This window comes from Panulirus ornatus, chromosome 73 (genome assembly GCF_036320965.1).
Source record: "Panulirus ornatus isolate Po-2019 chromosome 73, ASM3632096v1, whole genome shotgun sequence".
NCBI lineage: Eukaryota > Metazoa > Arthropoda > Malacostraca > Decapoda > Palinuridae > Panulirus > Panulirus ornatus.
In genome coordinates, this window is record NC_092296.1 from 7,477,953 (window position 1) to 7,502,344 (window position 24,392).

The window sequence follows — 24,392 nt, forward strand, 5'->3', positions numbered from 1 at the left end:
CTCACCCGACTCCTTCAGGAAGTACTTCTCTTCCTGCTCTTTTGATTGCGTCAGCAGCATCATCATATCTCAGGTGTCAGGGGTAACGGAGTGCTGATCTACGAGAGCCAGTGTCGTCTTGTGGAGGCATTGTGCCAGTCAGAAGACATCGAACTCTCACGCAGTCCCTACCATCTCTTGGGGGGGGGTTGGTACCTGTAGCTAGGGATATCACTAAGTTGGAATCGTGTCAGAAGGGATTCGGTAAAATCTTAGGCCATACTGTTCCTCAACTCACCCATGAATATTTTATGTAATACTCTGTGTTATTTCATTCCTCTCCAGCTTGAGTCATAATACCTTCTGTTCTGACCCGAGTTATGTTCAAGATACTATCATCTCGCGCAGATCCAGTGAAGCTTATTACAATCTTTTGAACTCATGCCTTGTATATTTTCCGTGACGAATAGTTTGTGCTGTCCTCCCAACACCTGATCTGTGATAGTCTATACCGTAAGCAACTCTTAAGTGAATCACATAATGCTCTTCTCGCAAGAGATTCATATTTGTCTTTTGTTTTTTTCAGTGCCTCTGTTAGATCTGAACACGACGGACGTGGGTAACGCTGGCAGTGAAGATCCGGTCGTTGCCCTGACCTCGCATTGCAGTGAACGGTGCCAGAGAATCTTCCAGCCCGTCTGTGGCTCGATGGCCTCACCTACAATAACCCGTGCGTCCTCCAGTTTGCCGATTGTAAGAGTCAGGAGGCGGGTGGAAGAGGCATCTCTGTCGCTCGCGAAGGTTCATGTGGTAAGTTCCTTTCCTGAACACATCTTACTAATTGGGAGTTTGTGTACAAGTGCCAACAGGTGATGTCAAGAGAACACTAAGGGGTTTTATATCATTTTGCACTGAAGATGGACTTCAGTAATGATCAAATAATGAAGGCAGAGAAAGTGATGAATACTGATAATGCCAGAAATACACAGCATTGTTATTATTTATATCACTCATGTAAATAGGAATTGGTATGTAGATGTCTAGTCATGTCAACAAGACGTATCAACGCGACATAATGTCCCACAGAAGATGGAGGACTAGCGACGCAGGAGGAGTCGATGCCAATCCCAGACTTTACTGGTAGTCCCGTGCAGGTGTCCCCAGCCCCATCCTCCTCCTCCATCTGCTCCGAAAGGTGCACCAGGATCTTCACCCCAGTCTGTGGCTCTGATGGCCAGCCCTACAACAACCTGTGCCTCCTCCAGGTGGCTGACTGTAGAAGTAGGGAGACGGGAGGAAACGGTGTGGACGTGGCTCATGAAGGTTCCTGTGGTGGTGAGTAGTGGCTAGGTCCTCTCAGACGGATGCTAGCCAGTTTGGTGCACAGTCTGCAGCCATCTTAACCAAAGTATTACAACTTTATTGAATGCTTATAGGTATCTATCAACGAGTAAATATCCAGGTTAACGTCTTTATTAAACTGATTAAAAAATGTTTCAAGCTGTGGAGTTCACTTAACAACACTGTAATAATATTTGGATATTTCTAAGATTATTATAAAGGTAATATACATAACCCTAGGATCCATTTCACGGCGCTCCTGCAGCTTCAAGCCTGCGCTATAATCAGTAGCAGGGAAAGGATTGACTCCTTTGTGACATCGAGTTACTCGATGAGGATGTTATTTACTTTCACCGGTGTACAGCTGTACACAACCTAGTGCAAGGTGCTTTACCAACCTATGTGTTGACATTCAGTGGGTCGAATTCCAAAATTTACAAGCGTTTCAATTTCTTGATTAGTTTTCTTTTACTTTTTCTTCTTTCATCCGAGACTGCCTTCCTGGGGCATGTCCTGTGTCACATGTAGATCACTTACAAAATAATGTAGAGACACAAATATACATCAAATATTTACATATCTATATAGATATGTATACATACGTATGTCTATATTTGTATACCTGTATGTATATATTCATCTTTATATACATATGTATAAATGCATCTTACCATTTAAATCAGCACATGTACAAAGTCCCTCGGTTTCCCATTTTCTTAAAGGTGATGCTCATGTTCTTCCTCCTCAACAGATTCTCAGGGCGCGCAAAGGCCAGAGGGAACTGGAGTCTCGGATGTTGCCAGCGTAGGAGTCACAAAGACCACCTCCCCATGCAAGCGGGAATGCATTAGAACCTTCCTTCCCGTCTGTGGCTCCGATGGGAACGGCTACAACAACCAGTGTCTCCTCGACCTCGCCAGCTGTGAGAGTGTCCAGGCCGGAGGCAACGCCATCTTCGCTGTGTCCGACGGTCTCTGTGGTGAGTTGTTTGAGGGTTTCTGTGGTCTCTCACCAGAAGAAACTTGTGTATATAACGTTGTGTTTGTGTGTTGAGGGATTTCAAGTGCATGGTGTTACATTGCAAGTGAACATTTATCTTTAGCGAGGTTTTATCATCGTCAGTGGACGAAATGGAGTAAAATCCCGCCAAAGACTTTCTCGCTTCAAAGGAGCACATAAGCTTTCCTTGTACATATTGTAGAACAACCATAGAGCTGCAGGAACCCTTGAGGAGGAATAGTAGTAGTCCTTGTGTTATATGATACCATTGTATATACCGATATATGATACCATTGTATATACCGATATAGAGATATAATATTTCGCTATTATATGTAATACACTGGTGTCGGTCTTCCATAGTCACGCCTCGTAGATTATTCTATGGTTTTCACATTTAAGCCAGTTTACAGCACGACGCCACGCTCTGTACACCTTTTTTTTTTCCTAATTTCTTTCATCCAGGGATTACCTCTTATTCTGAAAGTTCAGACCACGATACCCGACAGCCTTCTTAATTCCATATCCTTCCATATCCTTCTTGGTGTCCCTCTTTCCTCCCTTCGGTTCTTAAACACCCCAGCAAAACCTGGTCGCCTCACACGAATCTGACTGCGTTAACCTCCCTCTCTCTCTCTCTCTCTGTCTCTCTCTCTCTCTCTCTGTCTCTCTCTCTCTCTCTCTCTCTCTCTCTCTCTCTCTCTCTCTCTCTCTCTCTCTCTCTCTCTCTCATACTTTTTCACCATAATCCCGCCTCACGCTACATGTCCTCTGGTATTTCCATTTCGGTACATTCACCTTCATACTCTATACACTGAAGGCATGAATACAACGCTGTCCAGACTACCCTTAACTCACTTTAGGCTCTTAGTTCCATCCATCGCTTCGTCCACTACCAAGTACATGAAGCATGCCCCTTTCTTTAGCTCTTCCCCTGAGGAAAAGAGAGAAATACACACACACACAAAACTCCCTTCTCTCACCACTACATATACGTTTTAGTACAATGTACACCGAGCAGTTTGTTTTCACTCGCTAACCGCATCTGGTGTGGATCTACCTCCTGGGCAGTTCCACAGGGCACGCATCAGGCTGAAGGAACTGGAAATGCTGACGACATGGACGTAGGAGGAGTTACCAGTACCCAAGCACCGACCTCCGCCTGTCTGGCAGCTTGCAACAAGAACTACTTGCCCGTTTGTGGCTCCGACGGTAACACCTACAGCAATAGGTGCGAACTTGACGTCGCCAGCTGTAAAAGTGTTGAGGCTGGAGGTGATGTGATCTCCTTTGTCGCTGACGGTGTCTGTGGTGAGATGGTGGTTCTGTTTTCTTCCCAGAGGCAGCAGTTCTCTTTCAATGTCATTTCTGATGATTATTTTTCTCTCTGTCACTGGAAGTAAATGTTTTGCGCCGTAGTGCCGCATGTTTTAACCTTTTATATGTATAATTATGTACTATGTTTTTGCACATATATGCATGAGAGCACACACACACACACACACACTTAAAGAAATGATGTACGAAGGATCTAGACAAGCTTGGAGTAACATTGCTTCAAGACACAGGAATATACGACCTTCGGGATATATAAATCGTTCATCTTTAGGTATGAGTACACATCTATTACATACACACATATACAAACGTTACATCCGTTGATATGAATATCTTCATTTAGATATGTAGACGTAGAATATGTAAACAGAGATAGCAGCCTTTTTGAGACTACATTTCATACATGCATGTCTGTGACTCGACTCCCTTCTTCATTTTTGTGCTTCTTCCTTAGGAGTTTCTCAAGATACCAAAGGGCAGGATGCCATGGGCGTAGGAGAGACTACCCCAGCACCAACCTCCCCATGCCGCCCGGAATGCCCAAAGATTTACCTTCCAGTTTGTGGCTCCGACGGTAACAGCTACAACAATAAGTGCCTCCTCGACTTAGCCAGTTGTGAAAGTGTCCAAGCTGGAGGTAGTCGGATCACCATTGTAGCCGAAGGTCTCTGTGGTGAGTTAGTGGATGGTTCTATCTTGTATATACATACTATCATATATACATGCACGTGCATCATGTACGTGTGTTATACATATACATGATAATATGTGGAGTCGTCTTACCTCCTCTTTAAGGCACACAAGAGCCTGAAACGACTGTAAGCCCACAAGTCGTGGGTGTGGGAGGAGATGCTACACGAGCACCAGCCTCCACCTGCCAGACAGCATGTACCAGGGACTTCCTACCCGTCTGTGGCTCCAATGGTAACAGCTACAACAACCAGTGTCTCCTGGACATCGCCAGCTGCGAGAGTGTCCAGGCAGGAGGTGGTCCGATCTCCGTGGTCTCCGAAGGTTTCTGTGGTGAGTTGATGTTCGTTGTTCCTGTAGTGTCATTAGGAGCTCTTGTGTCAGCAGGTTCAGTGGGAGATGTAACTCCTTTTAGCGAGTGCCTGGTTGGAGCGACTGGGGAGGGTTATTGCATCAGGGAAGAAGGTTTAAGTGAAGACTTGTACCACATATGTCGTGTACTACGACGAAAGGTTCACCACAATCTATGAGGAAAGGAAGACCAGAGGTGGCTCACGCAGGAGACATTGCTAGCAGCAGCCCCTCTGCATCGTAGTAGACCCTCTGCATGGAGAAAGTGGTATTCGTCATCTGAAAGACGAAATAAAGGTTAAATAGTCTGCAAAAGTGAGTGTGTGTATTAGTGCTTCGAATAGCCTTGTTGTATATTGAAGGTACTCTGTTTTAGGGACAGAATACCTTCAGGTAGGAAATAGTTTCGTTTTCAAACAGGGGATACAGAAGAGTATGGGTCATTACTACTCCAAGGTACACACTTGAAGATGAAGGTAATGTTTATATCATTCTCAGTGTAAAGAGATTCATATCGAGAAATTTTGACTGACCTCCCTAACTGCCTTTGTCATTCATTCTACTTGGCAGCGCCTCAGGGCACACAAGAGCCTGAAACAACTGTCGGCACACAAGTCGTGGGTGCGGGAGGAGATGCCACCCCAAAACCAGCCTCCACCTGTCAGACAGCATGTACCAGGGACTTCCTACCCGTCTGTGGCTCCAATGGTAACAGCTACAACAACCAGTGTCTCCTGGACATCGCCAGCTGTGAGAGTCTCCAGGCAGGAGGTGGTCCGATCTCCGTGGTCTCCGAAGGTTTCTGTGGTGAGTTAATGATGTTGGTTCCTGTTGTGAGGTGTGTCCAGACTGGAGGTAGTTCGATCACCATCGTCGCCAAGGGTCTCTGTGGTGAGTTGGTGGTGGTCTTGTACTCACGCCGGAGTGTGTGTGTGTGGCTGGGTGTGTTTGTGGAGCCTATCCTTACTCACATAGTTTATATGCATATGGACGCTGAAAGTTCTCTTCAAACCCTCCTTCAGCCCCTAGTGCCTTATAGCTGATGTTCTAGCGTGTCTTCGGCAGCTCCTGCTGTGACATCGCCGCCCGACGTCGCACCCGTCACGGAGGAGAGGGCGCGAAAGGTACTTCCTCCTGCAGACAGAAATGTACCTAAGACCTTCCTACCCGTCTGTGGCTCCGACGGCAACACGTACGACAACGAGTGCATTCTTAACCTAGCCAGCTGCAGGCGTCGGGAGGAAGGAGGTCGGGGGCTGTACGTGGCCACTACTGGTCCTTGCGGTAAATGTCTCACATTGTTCAGCCGGCATGGCCACGTATAGGAACGCTGTAGGTCTTTTTATGTGCCACATGTGTCCTACTCCTGTTCAATGATTAGATATGACTGGTACACAGACTTTAAAAGGATCCTACGAGAAGGATTAGAATCTTTTTCTCTCTGTAGGAATAGCCAGGATCCAGCTACCAAATTAGACCATTCATATGTTTTGCTTCTTGTACCCCCAACGCCTTTAACTTTCCACTGTTATTCGTAGTACCATTTTCTTTCCTAGTACTCTTATTTTCATGTTCTTTTTCTTTCTTTACATCAAGGCTCCAGTACTGACGGCCAAGGTGCTACGGACGATGGACAGTACATGTCTTGTCGCAAGTGTAGTGATGTTTATCGACCTGTCTGTGGCAGTGATCGTCGTACTTATGATAACGAATGTATTCTTGATAACAATAATTGCAAGGCTTGGCAGGTGGGCAAGCGCGGCATCTACATCGTAAAACACGGGCCGTGTGGTGAGTTGATGCCCTTGGTATTGTTCCAGATGTAATGCTTAAGGTACGACTTTATTTTTTGATAATGAACTTGACCTACATGGCAAAACTTGGATCAGACTTCAGTCATTGCAATATCCAATCAACCATTTCGAGTCTGAGTCACATCAAAGTAGTACATTCGCCTTCCAAAAAAATCTTTCTTGATTGAACTTTCACCATGAGGGCCATGATCTGTCACAGATCAGCGAGCTTTTAAAACTTATTAATAAGGATTCTCAAGTTGTGTCTCAATATGCTCGTATTCGAGAAGAAATGACACAGAAACTTGGTAACCTTAAACTTGAGGGGAGAGTCGGTGTATCTAAGTTCTATTATGAGGTTTGGATTATTGTCTTTTTTTACCAATCACAAACGACAATTGGTGATCAAATACTGATTATAATCATGACCTGGCATGTTCTGTAGTAATTGATCCACATGACCTCGGTTGACCAAGCCCATCTACTTGTCCAGGTGACGACAAGCCAGCTGCGCCATCATCCCTATTAGCGGAAGCCAGTGGCACGTCACCTCTCCTATCGTCGCTGGGTGTATCTACCCGGAGCTCCTCATGCCCCGACCAGTGCACCCAGGACTACGCGCCCGTGTGTGGCACCGACAACCTGACGTACGACAACAAATGTGTCCTCCTGTCAGCCAGCTGCAGAAGACGATCGTTAGGCGAGGCTGATATAACCATAGCCTTCGACGGCCCCTGTGGTAAGTATAGCAGCTCCTCCTTTCACAAATGCCTTGGGGAATATCTTCTCTGAAGAACACATAATGGTCGTCCTCTTCAAGATAGCTGACATATCCAATTAAACCAAAGAAAAATCTAATATAGATTGCCTCAATGTCATTTTCCTACCTTGATCTTACGTGTGTGTCGTCTTACCTCCTCCTCTTCCTCCTCTGTCTCGTTCCGACCAGTGGCGGCGCTGCCCCGGGGCCCTGTCTGCGACACGGGCTGCGACAAGAGCATGTCGCCCGTGTGTGGTAGCGACGGAGTGACGTACGGCAACCCTTGCCTTCTCTCCGTCGCCGACTGCCTTAACCCATTCATCTCCATCACACGCGTCAGCGACGGACCCTGCGGTACGCTTTGAGTTTTCAAGCTTTCAGAAAGTAAGGAAAGATGTGTATATAACGTAAGTATATCTTATACATACATGTATGTTTATGATATATATACGTGGAAATGTATCATATCACATATACTTGTGAATCCATACATGGTGTGGGTACAAGATAGATGCATTTGGACTTCCGTGGTAGTGCAGTTAGTTTTTCTGAACCGTGTTGTATTCACGGGCCGCTCAGGATCGAGCGCGTAGGTTCAAACCCTGATCTTGGCTGTCTGTCCACAGTCAACCCAACTGTTCATCCACCCATAGGGGTTAGGCGAAAATGAATAGGTGCCTGGCATAGACTATATATATATATATATATATATATATATATATATATATATATATATATATATATATATATATATATATATATTTTTTATTTTATTATACTTTGTCGCTGTCTCCCGCGTTTGCGAGGTAGCGCAAGGAAACAGACGAAAGAAATGGCCCAACCCCCCCCCCCATACACATGTATATACATACGTCCACACACGCAAATATACATACCTACACAGTTTTCCATGGTTTACCCCAGACGCTTCACATGCCCTGCTTCAATCCACTGACAGCACGTCAACCCCGGTATACCACATCGCTCCAATTCACTCTATTCCTTGCCCTCCTTTCACCCTCCTGCATGTTCAGGCCCCGATCACACAAAATCTTTTTCACTCCATCTTTCCACCTCCAATTTGGTCTCCCTCTTCTCCTTGTTCCCTCCACCTCCGACACATATATCCTCTTGGTCAATCTTTCCTCACTCATCCTCTCCATGTGCCCAAACCACTTCAAAACACCCTCTTCTGCTCTCTCAACCACGCTCTTTCTATTTCCACACATCTCTCTTACCCTTACGTTACTCACTCGATCAAACCACCTCACACCACACATATAAACATGAATGAATGGTATGGTTAACTATATTTTGTTAGTAATGTTCCATATCCACACATGCATATATGGTGTATACATAAGTTTACGTACATTTTCATGCATACAAGTAAATATGCATGTCAGTCTGTTCACAAGTGCATAAATCTATACATATGTACATACACATCCATTCATTTGTGTGAAATAATTTATGTATATGACTGCTCATTGTACTGATATCCGAGAGCATGTCTGTACCATTGTTTACGTTTTCGTTCGTCTGTCTTGACGTGTTCTTCAGTTCACATTATCATACCATCAAGTTTCTGAATGTCTCTGTGTGTGATTAACTGTATAGAAAAATCTTACGTTTCTAAACGAGTGTCACATCTCTCAAACTTACTTTGCTGTCATAAAGTTTTAAACTACTACTTGTACTGTTATCATTGATAGTATAGCTTCCTTCCTGCCTGTTTATTCATGATCGTCTGTAGCAAAATCTGAGCACGCTTTTAAGTTTATTATATCTAATCCTAATCTCGGATTCTATATACTCATTCTTTCAAACTTGATCGCTGTTTCCCGGCTTTACGAGGTAGCGGCAGGAACCTAAGAAGATAGGCCACATCCATTCTCTAACTGTTGCGTATAATGCACCGAAACCACAGCTCCCTACCTACACTCACGCCCCACACTCCACTCCATGGCTCACCCCGGACGCTTCTTACAATGCCCATCGTGTGTTGTCCTATATATAAATACGTTCCCATAGAAAAAGCCGAAACAAAAGGTGACAATAATAATTACATTTCAGATTCGTCGTCGTCGGAGGAGGAGGACGAGTCAAATCGAGGTGTTCACGTTGGGTATTTGCCTCCACTCTGAGGGCTCGACGCTGGCAACACCTCGCGTGGGCTGGAGGAGGAGGAGGTTGGACGAGCATGCTGTATCAGCGTGGTGGAGTGGAGCGCCCCTCTTGCCGACGTTTGACCACTGGTTACAGAGTATTATAACAGTACCTGGATATCTACGCTCCGTCGAATCACCATCCAAGGACATTTAGCAACTGTCTGGAGATATTTCAACTCATGAAAATTCCATTTTTACATATTTATCTTCTCTAACATACCTGTTCTAATTCAAAGCTCACTTCATATGATTTCTTATTTAGAAAACATACAATAAACTGCGTATTAAACAAACTATATAGATGTACGTCCTGTTTAAGACATCCATGTCAGTGTCTGGTCCTAAAGTTACCATACTAAATGTGTAAAAAACGAGGCAAAGAGGTGTCTGTCTACTGTATATAAAATAATTTTCCAAAAAAATTAGGTTTGTGTTTACCATTCACAGTCCTGCCTTGCAGTCAACTTCTGTCTTCGTACGTAAGCAGTAGTTTAAGATCTAGGAACAAGATTTCAAGATGAACTCTGTGTTGATATTACAATGAATTGTTATGACAATATTTGGACTGCGTGTTACAAGAAATTTACAAACTTCCCTGCCAAAAGTTTGGTGACACATAATTTAATGAAATACTACGAGTCAGTGTAAATCTTAAGGAACTATTGTGAATTGCCTGTATGGGATATGTTCCATGTTGTCAAAATGCTTCATTAGATCAAATCACTTCATGTAATACAAACAAGATTTATGATAAGTGTAATAAATGTACCAGTGTTTGGCATGACGTAACTCATGGTAGAACAAAAAAATTCACTGTACACATAAGTTTATCTTACGTCTGCTTTACACTATAGTGTGATATAAGTATTATAGTACATAGAACCTGTGTTGAACTACTGATTTCTGTTGTGCTTTAACCTTGTAAATAAAAAGTTACTAAAACTGTATGACGCTCTCAATACGAGGAATACACGAAGGAATGACAAGAGGTGAGAAGAATGAGAGATTACGAGAATGAAACACACACAAAAGAGAAAGGATACAGAGACATAAGACATACAATGAGTACACCATACCATGGCGAAGCAATAGGGATGAGGTGGTGATCGCTGCTGCTATATATGAACGGCTGGACATGTTGAAGATGATGTCTGCTATCACTCGTTGGAGGACGCAAAAACACGTAGGCTGAAGACTGTTGCTGCTCAAGGTGACTGACTGCTTGAATTTCTGGAATGATTAAGTTGGTATTACCTCCCTTGTTGTGATGATGATGGGCACCTGTAGACTTTAAATGAGACACAGGTTATACAATGACCCCTCCCCTTAAATCTACGAAGGTCATCTGTGGCATTTGTATAGAATGGGGTCACTTCTGACACATTTCAAGTATGACCACAGACAAGACTAAGTACATGAATGTGATACATTTGTATACATAAGATACATCTCTCCTACGTCTCGGATCGAGAAGTCGACGTAGTTTAGATCGTTCTCAGTCTACAATCCGACTCCTCCAACAAGTATATCACTTCATGGATGTACGTATACACGATGCTCAGTGATAGAGAAATACCAAGGGAGGTCACTCAGAACTCAGCACAGATTTGATCTTATCGGTTTGCGTATTTTAGCTCTGGTAGGACATGATAGTATTGTGAAAGTGATGTATTGAATAACAAAGATGTATAACGAAAGAGGTGCAAATGTTAGGCAAGTACAAGAGACTTCACAAGAAAGAAACCTCTAATTTAGAGTTACCCCTAAAACTAACATTTTCTATGAAATCAATTTGGTACGTTTTCTTTATATATTCTGGGGGTAGCTAATATAAAATATATAGCTTGTTCCTCCTTAAGTCTACTTCATCAACCGTTTTCCTAGAGTGAGCATATAATGTTGACGTAATAAATCAAACGTATGATGACCTACATTGGGCTCTCTATAGTTTCCTTGTGACCTTAACAAAACTCGACCACCTTCCAAAGCCCCCTAGATCATACTCTAGAAGTGTTGTTATCCAGTTAAAGAAAACCAGACAGTAACGCAACTTATGTACTAAAGAAAGAAATACAAATACACTAAGAATATTTCCGAAATACTAACAACAGTGATGGAATGATGATACCCACTCAAGACTCCTCATAGCTCATTCTTTCACTGTTCGACTGCAATAAGTATACCAATTGATGTCGAGGTCAGACATGCAAGGAACTTTGATAAACCTTATCTTGGTGGCTCTAAGCTACTGTACACGGGTATGATCTCACTACAACAGCGTGTTCACACTAGGGACGTCTGTCAAAGTTTACTTGGCCCGAACATATCAAGGGCCATGTGAGCCATATAGGATACAAATACTAAAACACAAATATCTCTTGCTCCTTTTTGAATGTGAATTCTGATTCCTAATTCCTATCGAGCGTAACCAGTGACCTATGTACACATACTGACGGAAATATCACCTTGCAGCTATACATATTAGCCTTAAGAGATCAGTGACAGTAAGGGACATTTTTTTATTCACTACAGTACACTAGAAATAAGAAGCAATGTATAAGAATCTCATCATTCAATTTATGGATGAAGGACTTGTGGAACCTTGGTGTAGGCGTAACAAGTCAAGTGACTGGTAATACGATCAGAAGTGAAGAACATACATACTGGATAATACATACTGGATTGATGGGGGCAACACGGAGAGACATGGGAAGGAATGGTACATGGGATCATAAGGTGTTACGTGTAAGATGAAGGACAACATGGGAGAGTATAGGAATATATGAGAAAGACCAGTAAAGACATAGTTGACTATGGCCAGGTTATCTATTGGAGGGCAGTGAAGACAGACCTCAAATTCCTGAAGTTCATATATGAGAAGAAGGTTATAAAGGTAGATAGCTATCATCCATCCACTTACCACACTGTAAACCAATTCGCAGTTAAACTGCTGCTGTGGAACACAATGAATTGAATGTTATTTCATAGACAGGTGTGTCAGTGGAAGAAGAGAGTTATTTCATCTGCAGACTTTTCTGAGGAAGCAACATCTTAGCCACTAACATGTCAGAAAAAAAGAAAATAAGATCAAGTGCATATTATAGTTTTGCTTATTATGATAGCTGGTTTTACTGAGTATATATCTAGCTAAGGACTCTTCGATTCGACCTGCTTAATCACATGTAACTAAGCGCTACTTTGCATTCCATGGGTTATTATTTGAGGTATCACTTTTGCGTCTTCCTTTTATTCTTAATAATGGTTAACCAAGCATAGAGAAGGGCTGATGTGTAAGAAGGGGCTCTGCGATGGGTAGTGTGGGAGAACATGGGAGGAGGGTAGTGTGGGAGAACATGGAATAAGGGTAGTGTGGGAGAACATGGGAGGAGGGTAATGTGGGAGAACATGGGAGGAAGGTAATGTGGGAGAACATGGGAGGAGGGTAGTGTGGGAGAACATGGGAGGAGGGTAGTGTGGGAGAACATGGGAGGAGGGTAGTGTGGGAGAACATGGAATGAGGGTAGTGTGGGAGAACATGAGAGGAGGGTATTGTGGGAGAACATGAGAGGCAGGATCTGTGATAGGACAAGCTCATAACCTAAACTCTAGAAATTATCTTTTGTAACTCACAACCATTGAAGTCTTGCTCCCCAAACGTGTGGTGAGTCACTGTGTTCCCCTGAGTCAGCCATGTCCTGCCCACTGGTGGGTGGGTCGCGGGACATCCGGTACACAGGTAAAACCCAACTAATGTAAATAGACGGCCCTGTGTTGGTACACGTCCCTCTGTCCTCAGAAGGGCAGCTGTGGTAACCTTCGGGTAGAACTCATCCCACGAAGGTGGTCTGGCCTAGCTGAAGTAAGTGATGGTGTGTGTGAGAGAGAATGAGAGAGAGAGAGAGAGAGAGAGAGAGAGAGAGAGAGAGAGAGAGAGAGAAATCCAAGACGAGAGAGAAAAATTAAGGACTGTATACACAAAGGACACAGAAAGACAGAGGAACAGAGAGAGAGAGAGAAAAAAAAAAAGAGGGAGGTTTCTTACTTCTCTCTCTTAAACTGCTCAACTAACCTCTCGTCACGCTTGATCCTTGACAGCATTTTTCTCAAGAGAAGAGGATTGCCTGTCACTTGTCATGGATGACAGACACTGCTTATCTTTGCTCAGCCGACCTGCTTGTCAAGCGTGTGCTGTCTTCACGCTCCAAAACCTGCCCATGAAGACCCATGTTATATTCTTTTCTCGTTTTGCCATGGAAAACAAGTTTAAGTTGCGTCTGATCCCATGTATGAAGGCTTGTGTTGTGTGTCATGCAAGATCCTCTCTTAAAGTCTCATGAAAGTACAGAGAGGATCTGATATAAATAAATAGAGAGAGGGTTGAAATGGAGATAAAAGAAATGGGAAGATGATGATAAAGGAGATGAAGTAAACGAAGAAAAGAGAGGTACAGAGGAAGATAAAGACAGGAGGAAGAAAGATGGACGATCGACTTGACTAATATGAGCGCAAGATATTTTTTCGTCTTCCCAACTTCTTCTATTATCTCTAGAACTCTTTTTTTATATCTAAGACCATGTCCATGACTGGGGCCCTTTTGATAGCCTGTGAGCTGCGACTAATTTGCTATCCATACTAGATTCTATCTTTTATATCCTGCAGTCTATCCTTCAATCACCTATGATGAACACAAAACAGTTATCAAAGAACTGACTGATTCCCATACCATAATTAACATGAGATAGCCATTTTTGGCTACAATATATCATTTTGTTTGTTAAAGTTACTGAATCCCTGTTAAACTTCTTTTACGCTGATAATCTGCCTCGTTCATGGATTATTTTTGAATTGTCTATAGGTCGAGTAAAGTTTATTTGATGTAATTCTAAGCTGATTAGTTTCCGTCTATAAGGAAGTAGGATTCCTATATATTGGTTTGGGATTCGAATCTTAATCCTAATTATTCAGCTAATTAGCTCTATAATGGATCTTCACTGGGTTGGATTGCATTATAGAATTCAGGCTTGTAAGCCAAGCACTGGAGCATCTAAGGTTATTCAACAGTCTTCATACAGTTTAGAATATTCTTAGAAATCAATTCTAACTCAAACAATGACCGATTTTAGTTTTCACAGACCAAGAAGGGAAGAACGAAAAGTATAGGAGAGAAAATAGCCTGCATGTGTTGGTGAGAGCTCAAGCTTAACCCTTTGCAGCTTGGTCAAACCTGACTACCAAGGAAAAGCAAAATCCCTTTTGCCATAGCTCAAGCCATCAATGCTCCACACAAACCCCACCACCGCGTTAAGAGCCATGTAGATCGTGGAGGACTGCAGATGTTATTTCTTATTGTGTGTGTGTGTGTGTGTGTGTGTGTTGGGTCAGCCATGTTATTATAACATTAATGATTATCTTCCTTCTGTTCTAGTGTCTCATGACCTCGAGTTATTTGTTCATGTAGGTATTTTTCATGATACTTTTGCAGTTATTGATCTCGCTACTGCTCTCCATACTCTTGATTCTTTTTCTTCATTTTGTTCCTCCGTTCATGTTGTTTCTGCTGCTTTTTTTTTATATATATTCTTCCTCTTTCCTCCTCCATGTACTTTTCTTCATTATTTTTTCCCGTATTTAATCCCAACATCATCTTTCTCAACAGCTCATGTTTACTGCTATTCATAATCTTTCTCGTCTCCTGTGAAACAGAGTTCTTCTTAATTCCTTTGACTTTTTCCGTATCTTGGTCTATTTTCCACTCATTCTTCAGTGTTCCTTCCTCCATCTTTGTTGTTTTTCCTCGTCTTCTGTGTTCCTTTCTCCATTTTTCGTCCTCGTTGTATCATCTATGATCCTGTTGTATCATCTATGATCCTGTTGTATCATCTATGATCCTATTCACAATGCCAAGAGAACCTTAGCTTCACCATCAACAACACATTCTTCGTCCTCCTCGTTGTATCATCTTTGATCCTGTTATATCATCTATGATCCTATTCGTAATGCCAAGAGAACCTTAGTTTCACCAACAACACATTCTTCCTCCTCCTCGTTGTATCATCTATGATCCTGTTATATCATCTATGATCCTATTCGTAATGCCAAGAGAACCTTAGTTTTACCAACAACACATTCTTCGTCCTCCTCGTTGTATCATCTTTGATCCTATTCACAATGCCAAGAGAACCTTAGCTTCACCATCAACAACACATCTTGCGTGGTGCATAAATCCCACCTTACCTATTCATGTGAAGATCTCTGCCTCGTGGAATAAAACATGACACAGAATTCCAGGATTTCATGGTTGTCCCTTGGCTACCAAATATGAATCCCGGGTTATCATGATGGATGCACGTGTGGCATGACTCCAGCCAGTGATACACACACACACACACACACTCGCTAGCCGTTCCAGGCACAGCAATGCACCTCAGCGCAAATGTACACTAATTCATGCGAACAGTGAAAAGCAATAATGCCAAACACACGTAATCGTACGTTAAGACTAAACATGTGTATATATGTGTATGTGTGTGTGTGTGTGTGTGTGTGTGTGTGTGTGTGTGTGTGTGTATGTGTCTAAAAGCCAATAAACGGGGTTCTGGGGTTATATATATATATATATATATATATATATATATATATATATATATATATATATATATATATATATCCCTAGGGATAGGGGAGAAAGAATACTTCCCACGTATTCCTTGCCTGTCGTAGAAGGCGACTAAAAGGGGAGGGAGCCGGGGGCTGCAAATCCTCCCATCTCGTTTTTTCTTAATTTTCCAAAAGAAGGAACAGAGAAGGGGGCCAGATGAGGATATTCCCTCAAAGGCCCAGTCCTGTGTTCTTAACGCTACCTCGCTAACACGGGAAATGGCGAATAGTTTGAAAGATATATATATATATATATATATATATATATATATATATATATATATATATATATATATATATATATATACACACACACACGAAGTTTAAGATAAAGCATGGGGTAACATGTGGGGCTGGGTTCTTGCTTCGGTATATTATACACGACAGCTAGAGAATGGATGTGAGCAAATGAGGCCATTGTTCGTCTGTATATATATATATTATCATGTAACCCCAGGACCCCCTTTTATGGGGGCCTCTGAAGCTTCGAGGCTGCACCCCAAGCAGGAGCAGGGAAATGAGGGACTCCTTTATTGTAAGAAGGTCCTCGGTAACACTAACTCTTATATTGCTTTTTTGACTACTACGATCCAGCCTCGTCTACTGTGACTTCTTGCTCACGATGTAAAAAGTTTCAGGCGAAATCTAGCAAGATCCAAACACACACACACACACACACACACAGACACACACACACACAAACGTGAGAAGGTATGAGAGAGAGAGAGAGAGAGAGAGAGAGAGAGAGAGAGAGAGAGAGAGAGAGAGTGTTAAAAGTCGATAGTTTCAATTCCTGCGATGATGAATATGACGAGTGGGTTTCATTTTCAATTATAGTATGACATTAAACATGTGTCCGGCACATCTATTGCTGACAAGGTAATAACTTATATACTTTTATGGCTTATTAAGTGAGCAGTGATGATAGCCATATGCCATTACGAACAATAGCTTTCCCTGTGATGGTCTTTGTTCTTACTCATTTATTCTTTGCTTGTTGCCTGACTACACATTTATGTGCCTACTTCTGCAAGCTTACGTTCATCTGCGTCTGTATGTCTGTCTGTGTGTCGCTCTGTCTGTTTCTCTCTTTGCTAATGAAACTTGAAGACAATTAATGTCATGAAAAGATGATAAAAAGAAAAATTAAGATGAGATATTATGTTCAAGGGTAATAATGAAACTAACATGAGACAAAGACAGGAGAAAGGCTACGAAAAGAAGACTTATGATGTGACATGATAAACTTATACTGACACAATGGAATAAGAGTGAACCATGACGAAGACATAGGTGACTGAAAGAGGAAATGAAATGTACAGAGAGGAGGACGGGGAATCGTAGTGAACGATATTTTAATGATAGATGGATGATGAATGATAAGATAAGAATAAAAGGAGAAATATGGAAGGAACGAAGAGGTCGTGATGAGGTGGAGGTCAGGTGTGAAAAAGGAGAGGACAATGTCCAGTATGGTGGGCACACAAACCAACAGTAAGACATGGACACCTTCCTCACCCCGAAACTGTGCCATCAAGCGCCACTGGTGCTGCATCCTCTGCATCTTCGCTCTACAGGATCTCCACTGGTGCTTCGTCCTGTGCATCTTAACTCTACGGGATCTCTCATCATCTTCCTACAGGATCCAGTGCCCACGTTTTTGATGTCATTTCGAATCATCTGTAACATCTGTGCTCCATGTAAGATGGACTTTGTTTTCTGACCGAAGTCTCAAGACGACACTCCAGTCTTCACTTAACCTTCAACATCTAAGAAATCAAACTCGAGGAATTCTGACACCACAAGATCATCCTTCGGCAATAGATTTCTTTGTACTGTCCTTGTTCTGATGGATGAAAGAACATAGAACAACGAGTGGGGGGGGGGGGGGGGCGTAATTCTTATGTCCACAAAGCCATAAAGAAAAAAATACCCCAATCACAAAATTCAAGCCATTCTATCATTCACAATGCACATATCAGTACACACCTAACAATTTTGAAATCAAATAATACAAATTAAAAGACATTACTTAGGCACATAATACACAACATTACAGAGTGAAAATCAGAAAGTTTATCAAAACATCGCTAAACTGCTAAACTAACTCCTACGAACTCCTGAGGCTACTAAAAAATTTTCTTAAAGATTTAGAAAACGCTTGAGCAATGTGTTTCTCACTTTGATGTAGCCAACTTCATTCTTCATACTATAAGTGGAATTAAGAACCAACTTTTTTTTTTTTATCATGAAATAAGATTCAATCTTCTATGAAATAATAAGATTCAATCCTCCATACACTGTGGTCAGCCAGCTGTTGTGGGTACTTAGCATCTTCACTTATATGGCAAAGAGTTTGAGGATCTCCACAAAAGGAACCTACAAAAAGCTGAGGCGAGTGCGAGATATACTCACGATCCTTTCAGGGTACGAATCCTCCACCTCACAACATCCATCTATTAGAAACAATATAATTCAGGGACTTGTCTCTCTCTCCCAGCAGCTGAGGATCTACCCAGCCCGTTAAGAACTTCTGCATGTTACTCACTGGAAAGATTCTGTCATCCATCTTAGATAATTTTCTAAACTGTCAACGTTACAGTAGATCACAACTTTCAAGGGAACTTTTCTCAAACGTTGTGGAAAAGAAATGAGATTAAGAATTCACTAAATGACGCTGCCAACGACTGAAAAGTGGTAATTAACAGAGAAATGATACAGAAATATGTTGGAGTCAAAATGATAGAGACTGCTCTATGTTGGAGTCAAAATTTCAACTATTTCGAGGAATTTCATCGAAGATTGTGTTAGTTTATTCCATATGTTTAAAAAAAAGTTATCTAAATCTAAAAGTAGGAAGACTTAAACCCATGACTTCGATGAATTAATCTTTGGCATACGGCAGATGAAAGTCATCCTAGCTCAATGATAAGGTGGTCGTGGTGCTCAAGGAGTTATGTCGTCGCACTTAAATGGTAAAGTTATAGTGCTCACGGGGTTAATTCGTTCTGCTCAGCGGGTTAATGATTTTGTGGGTAACTCGTTACTACATAAGGTATTTGGTCTTTTCCTCACTCCAAACCTGGAGAAAACCTGTCTCGTACAAATCACACAAAGAAACTTGGACAATTGCAATATCTACTCCTACCCCAGTCGTCAGTCCTCCCCGGACGAAAAGAAGAAGAAAAGCAATATGATGAGATGTGAATCAGTAGCGAGAGAAAAAGGAAGTGGAGAAGGGGTTACGAGTCTAGTCCTGATAGCCAGAGCTAAATGAAGGGTTCTGGCGCACACAAAACCAACAGTGACGCGTGGGCAGCCTCCAATACCCAGCGGCGACCTGGACCAGGGCATGGTGCGCCAGCTGCTTCTGCTGAGCCTTCTGCAGGGCCACCTGCTGCTCCCTGTGCTGTTTGTAATTGTGATTGGTGGAGGTGTCTGGAGAGAGATTAGTCAGGTCTGTTGTTAGAGATGATGAGGGGGTATGTCCATGGACTGTGGTGTGATGGAGTGGGGATAAGTGGGTGATGATAATGGTGGTGGTAACGAGAGATGAGTGTATGGTGATTGGTGATGGTAAGGTGATCTACGAGCGAGTTAGTGGTGGTGACGGTGGTTAGACATGTTAGAGATTAATTGGATTAATGAGATGATGGTTAGTGGTAGTGGTACTAAGATGTGGAGTGTGGTGTTGGGAAGCCACGACATTGGCGGTGGTAATGGTGCTGGAAGTCAATATGGGTGAAAGATGAAGGTACTTTTGGTGTGAGAAGAGAAGAGGAAAGTGGACGAGGTGACTTGACATGAGAAGAAAGGCAGCGAGTATATGATAGTACTTTCTTACCCCTCATACATTTTGTTTTAGGATTCTATTATTCATTGAATTCTAGCATCCATCCCTCTCAAAAGAATAGAAGAAATTAGAGAGCAAAAACAATGCACCTCCATATTCGTCGTCTAAGGTTATAGGGACCTTTAGTCTCAGTTGCGACCGAACCGCTCAAAGCTCTAAGCAAAGGCAGACCCAAAGGCTCACGACTCAAGATTTCGAGCTCTGAACTTTTTGAGATCGAAGCTTCGGCACACGAGTCAAATATTTGAGTTATTTCCTCTGTACAGGTTTTTATACTTTCCTTAAAGATGAAGTTTCATTTGGACTGATATAAGTGCAATAGAAGTGTTGATATGTGAATCTGTAACCACTATAATGTGTTTTTAAAAGGAAGATTTCATGCGAGAGAAAAGTAAACAAAGACCGAAGCGAACTGAACAAAACATTTACCCAACAAATTTCCCAAATATTTTGACTAGAAGAGGGTGGTAAAGTTTGATCATGATATAGATTAGGTGATAGATAGATAGACCCAAGTAGAGAGAGAAACATTGAAACGAAAACAGTATAGTCTTTCATTCTAGTGACTGGGTCAGAGCTGACTGCTCCCCTCCCCACACACACACACACACACACTCCTCCATCCCGTCGTACTGTGGCCAGCACGTCCAGTGGGATCAAGCGAGACTCTCCTCACCAGGCCGCCCAGTGTGTTTAATTCCTGGTGGTGCGTAGCCTGGGGCTGCCTCACCACCATAAGAGGCAGCTCGGACTACACCGTCGCACATATCCTCCTCTTCCCCTACCTCCTACACGCTCCAACACCCACGCATCCTACACACCACCACACTCACTACACAGCAGACCACACAACACACCCTACATCACACACCTAACGTCCCACGCACCTACACTCCACACACTCCATCCCACGCACCCAGTACCACATCACACACCTGATGCCACACACACACACACACACACGTCCCGTAAGGAGGAGCAGCAGGTTGAGGCATCACCAGGCCTACCTCCACGGCCAACACCAGGACCCGCCCACTCCTATATACGGCGCTGCGACCTGTTGTCTCAACGTCATTTGTGCCGGGCTGGCAGGGTGCTTGGGTGGGGAGGAGAGGAGGAGGAGAGAGAAGGGTCGTGCTAGGGTGTGCGGGAGATGGTCTGTGGTGGAAGCGGGGAGGACTGTGGGTAAGAAGGGAAGGTGGAGAGACGTAAGCAAGGTGGAGAGAAGGGAGAGATCAGTGGGAAAGGAGACTAACCAAAGTACCTGTAGTAAAGTTGATACTAAGACGTCGTATATGTGACGTAAGGTAAAGTCAAGGAGACGTCGTATATGAGACGTAACGTAAAGTCAAGGAGACGTCGTATATGTGAAGTAATGTAAAGTCAAGGAGAGATGGAACTTGGAGGAGGACTTATGATACTGAAGCTCCCACTTACCAGATCGTTTCACTAACAGAACGAGAACAGCTGCAAGATTATGTAGATGAAAATACACACATCCATACATACACACTATGTCAATATAACTACGATAAAAACATCAGACATCGACATAACATTAACCACACAAGGAATCTCCCCCCTCCACACACACCACACACACACAACACACACCACACACCACACACACATCACACACCACACACACACCACACGCACACAACCGTGGATGGAATGGACGTTCGTATGCACCATGTCGATAAAAACATCAGACATCACATTAACCACACAAAGGATCCCCCCCTCCACACACACCACACACACACACCACCACCACCACACACACCACCACACACAAAGTGACCGTGGATGGAATGGACGTTCATATGAGCCATGTAATGGACTGGAGACGAGTGCTGGAATTATCCATTTTAGATCTTCATCCAGAGACAGAGTGAGTGGGACATTGGATTATTCTTCACCGCTGAAGGATAAACTCCGGCACATCCCAGTGTTTTTGCTCCTTATGTCAGCAAAAAAAAAAAAAGTCCCTTGGAAGGACTTCAGGGAAAAAATTACAAGGAACAAAAGAGAGAGAAAAAAAAATAGGTGGTGGTGTTCGAGTTGGCTAATCCCTTGCTGCTATGGGCCGGTGTGTGTGTGAGTGGTTTGCTTGTTTGTATTGGTGCTTTTGTGCTATATTGGACGATATAAACTAACAGGAAATGGATGCAAAAGACATTTATGAAAAGAAATGTCTTTCCTGTGATCAACGATTCTGATAGTTCATGAACTGAGAAATTTGATAATGTATCATGTGTTCTGAATGGTTGATTAATAGAGTTATTGAATACAGCTATTTCTACTACTCTAACCTCTCGTACAGGACGGAACGATTCACAAACACAACTGTACGGTCTTTGGGTGTGATGACCTGACCTTTGACCTGACCTGCTGTTGTCTTTTATAATGTCACTTACCATCGTGTTGAAGGGTTGTGCCCTCGTGCTCAAGGGTCGTACCGTCGTGTTCAAGGGTTGTACCGTCGTGCTCAAGGGTTGTACCGTCTTGCTCGAGGGTCGTACCGTCGTGCTCGAGGGTCGTACCGTCGTGCTCAAGGGTCGTACCGTCGTGCTCAAGGGTCGTACCGTCGTGCTCAAGGGTCAGATCAGGTGTATTTAACTATTCCTTGAACATAGATTAATTGAAGGCGACCGCTTGGTCTACTGTCCACTTTCTGTTGATATGGGGAGTCGAGAAATAATCAAAATGAATAAACACAGGTATTATAATATGCAAATACTAAAAGTATTTTTTTTTTTTCACATACGGACGTTAGTTAAATAATTCTTGGATTACATGATCAACAGCTGGTAATACTGAGTTTGTGAGTGGTGTACATATGAGCAAGAATTCCTTACTTATATAAACTTAGAATTACTTCAGTAAATTGAAATCAATTTATTGGAGATTTATGATAACTTGAAGACAATATTCTTTTGTTTTTTATTCTATTTTGTTCATTAACAGATGTTCTGAAGTAGTTATGGGACTTAAGTTTTCTCGGTGTGTGACCTGAAGCTGGTTTGGATGGTCACTTGTGGGTCAGAGAGTCAGCTGAGAATGGGCAAACATGGGTAGTGGGACTGAGGTGCACATCAGGTAGGATGTTGGTGTGAATATGTGGCGTGGAGTGGCGTGGTATGGTGTGGCGTGGTGGTGTGTGGTATGGTGGGGTGGTGTGGCGTGCCATGGCGTGGCGTGCCTTGGTGGGGTGGTGTGGTGTGGCGTTGCGTGGTCTGGTGTGACGTGGCGTGGCGTGGCGTGCCGTGGTGTGGCGTGGCATGCCATGGTGTGGCGTGGTGGTAATTCTTATTTTGATATTTACCCCTATTGCAGGTGATCTGTTGTGCTGTCCTACCCACCCTGTGGACGGTGGCGCAAAAGAGGGTACAGGGCGCTCGGCAGGTCAAGGGCCTGGGATGATTCAATGACATAAATACATCATAGATTACATAGTGAGACAAGTATTAATAGGATAGGCATTTGTGGGCAGTTTAGGGGGCTGGTGTGTGTGGTATAATGTCAATGTTCAGGTGTGGGTGGAGACAGGTGTGGGTGAACAAGTGTAGATTAACTAGAAATAGCTTAACAGGTGTGTATGACTCGTATGATAAAGATATTCGATGTCAGGTGTGTACACGTGATGAAGGATGTCTGCAGACGCGTCCAGTGAAAGGGAATATATGGATGGGGAGGTATGGACAGTCACATATGGGTGGATAGACGTGAAGTACAGTGAATGAACAAGGATGGATTAGCGAGGTAACGATAGGGACACAAAGACAATGGTTCTTGAATCAATTTCGCCCGAGATAAAAAGTTACTTTTCACTCTGCTTATCTTCTCTTGATCATTCGAGCTTCAATCCAACCTACAGAATCATACAAGCTTCCTATATTTCAACAATTATTCGACCACCATCAACCATTGTGTGATATTTCAACAATTATTCAACCACCATCAACCACAGTTCATGGTTACTACAGAAACCTTAGAGGATAGGAGGGAAGGAGACCTTGTAATATCAACACTGATTATCTTAACGAAGATTTTTAAGCTGATGTCATTGTGATTAACCTTCTCAAGACGTGACTGGCCCGGCATGTACAACAAGATACCAGGAAAAATAACCAACGCATTAAAATGTTTTGAAAAAGTGGATAAAAATCCCTCGAAACATCTCACATGAGAACCGGTCAGGACCGGTGGTGGAATCAAAGCAATTCTTGGCTCCCTTTATATCCGGAGAGAAAAATTTCTATAGATCCCCCAACAGACAGTAGTAAGCAGCATTTTCGTCTCAGTCGATACTCCTAATGCCTAAGGGTATAAACTTAATCTCTACGAGGTGGAGGTAGATAAGCCACTCTTCTTGTGGCCGACGTCGATCTTCGGCGCCATGGCTGTCAAATAAGAGGCTTTTGAGGCTTGTAATAAAAATGTAAACCCAGAGAGAC

At 42.9% G+C, this 24,392-nt stretch overlaps 1 protein-coding gene across 1 annotated transcript; it reads left to right on the forward strand.

The window, feature by feature from the left end:
- Positions 1-657: 657 nt before the first annotated feature.
- Positions 658-10,367, forward strand: LOC139748264 (ovoinhibitor-like). The gene is made up of 12 exons (XM_071661215.1): positions 658-789; positions 1,066-1,314; positions 2,072-2,299; positions 3,391-3,630; positions 4,112-4,330; positions 4,453-4,680; positions 5,269-5,505; positions 5,764-5,982; positions 6,295-6,489; positions 6,985-7,230; positions 7,441-7,605; positions 9,328-10,367. Exons 2-12 carry the CDS (start codon positions 1,098-1,100, stop codon positions 9,396-9,398), a joined length of 2,265 nt encoding a protein of 754 aa, XP_071517316.1. The 5' UTR covers positions 658-789; positions 1,066-1,097; the 3' UTR covers positions 9,399-10,367.
- Positions 10,368-24,392: the final 14,025 nt, after the last annotated feature.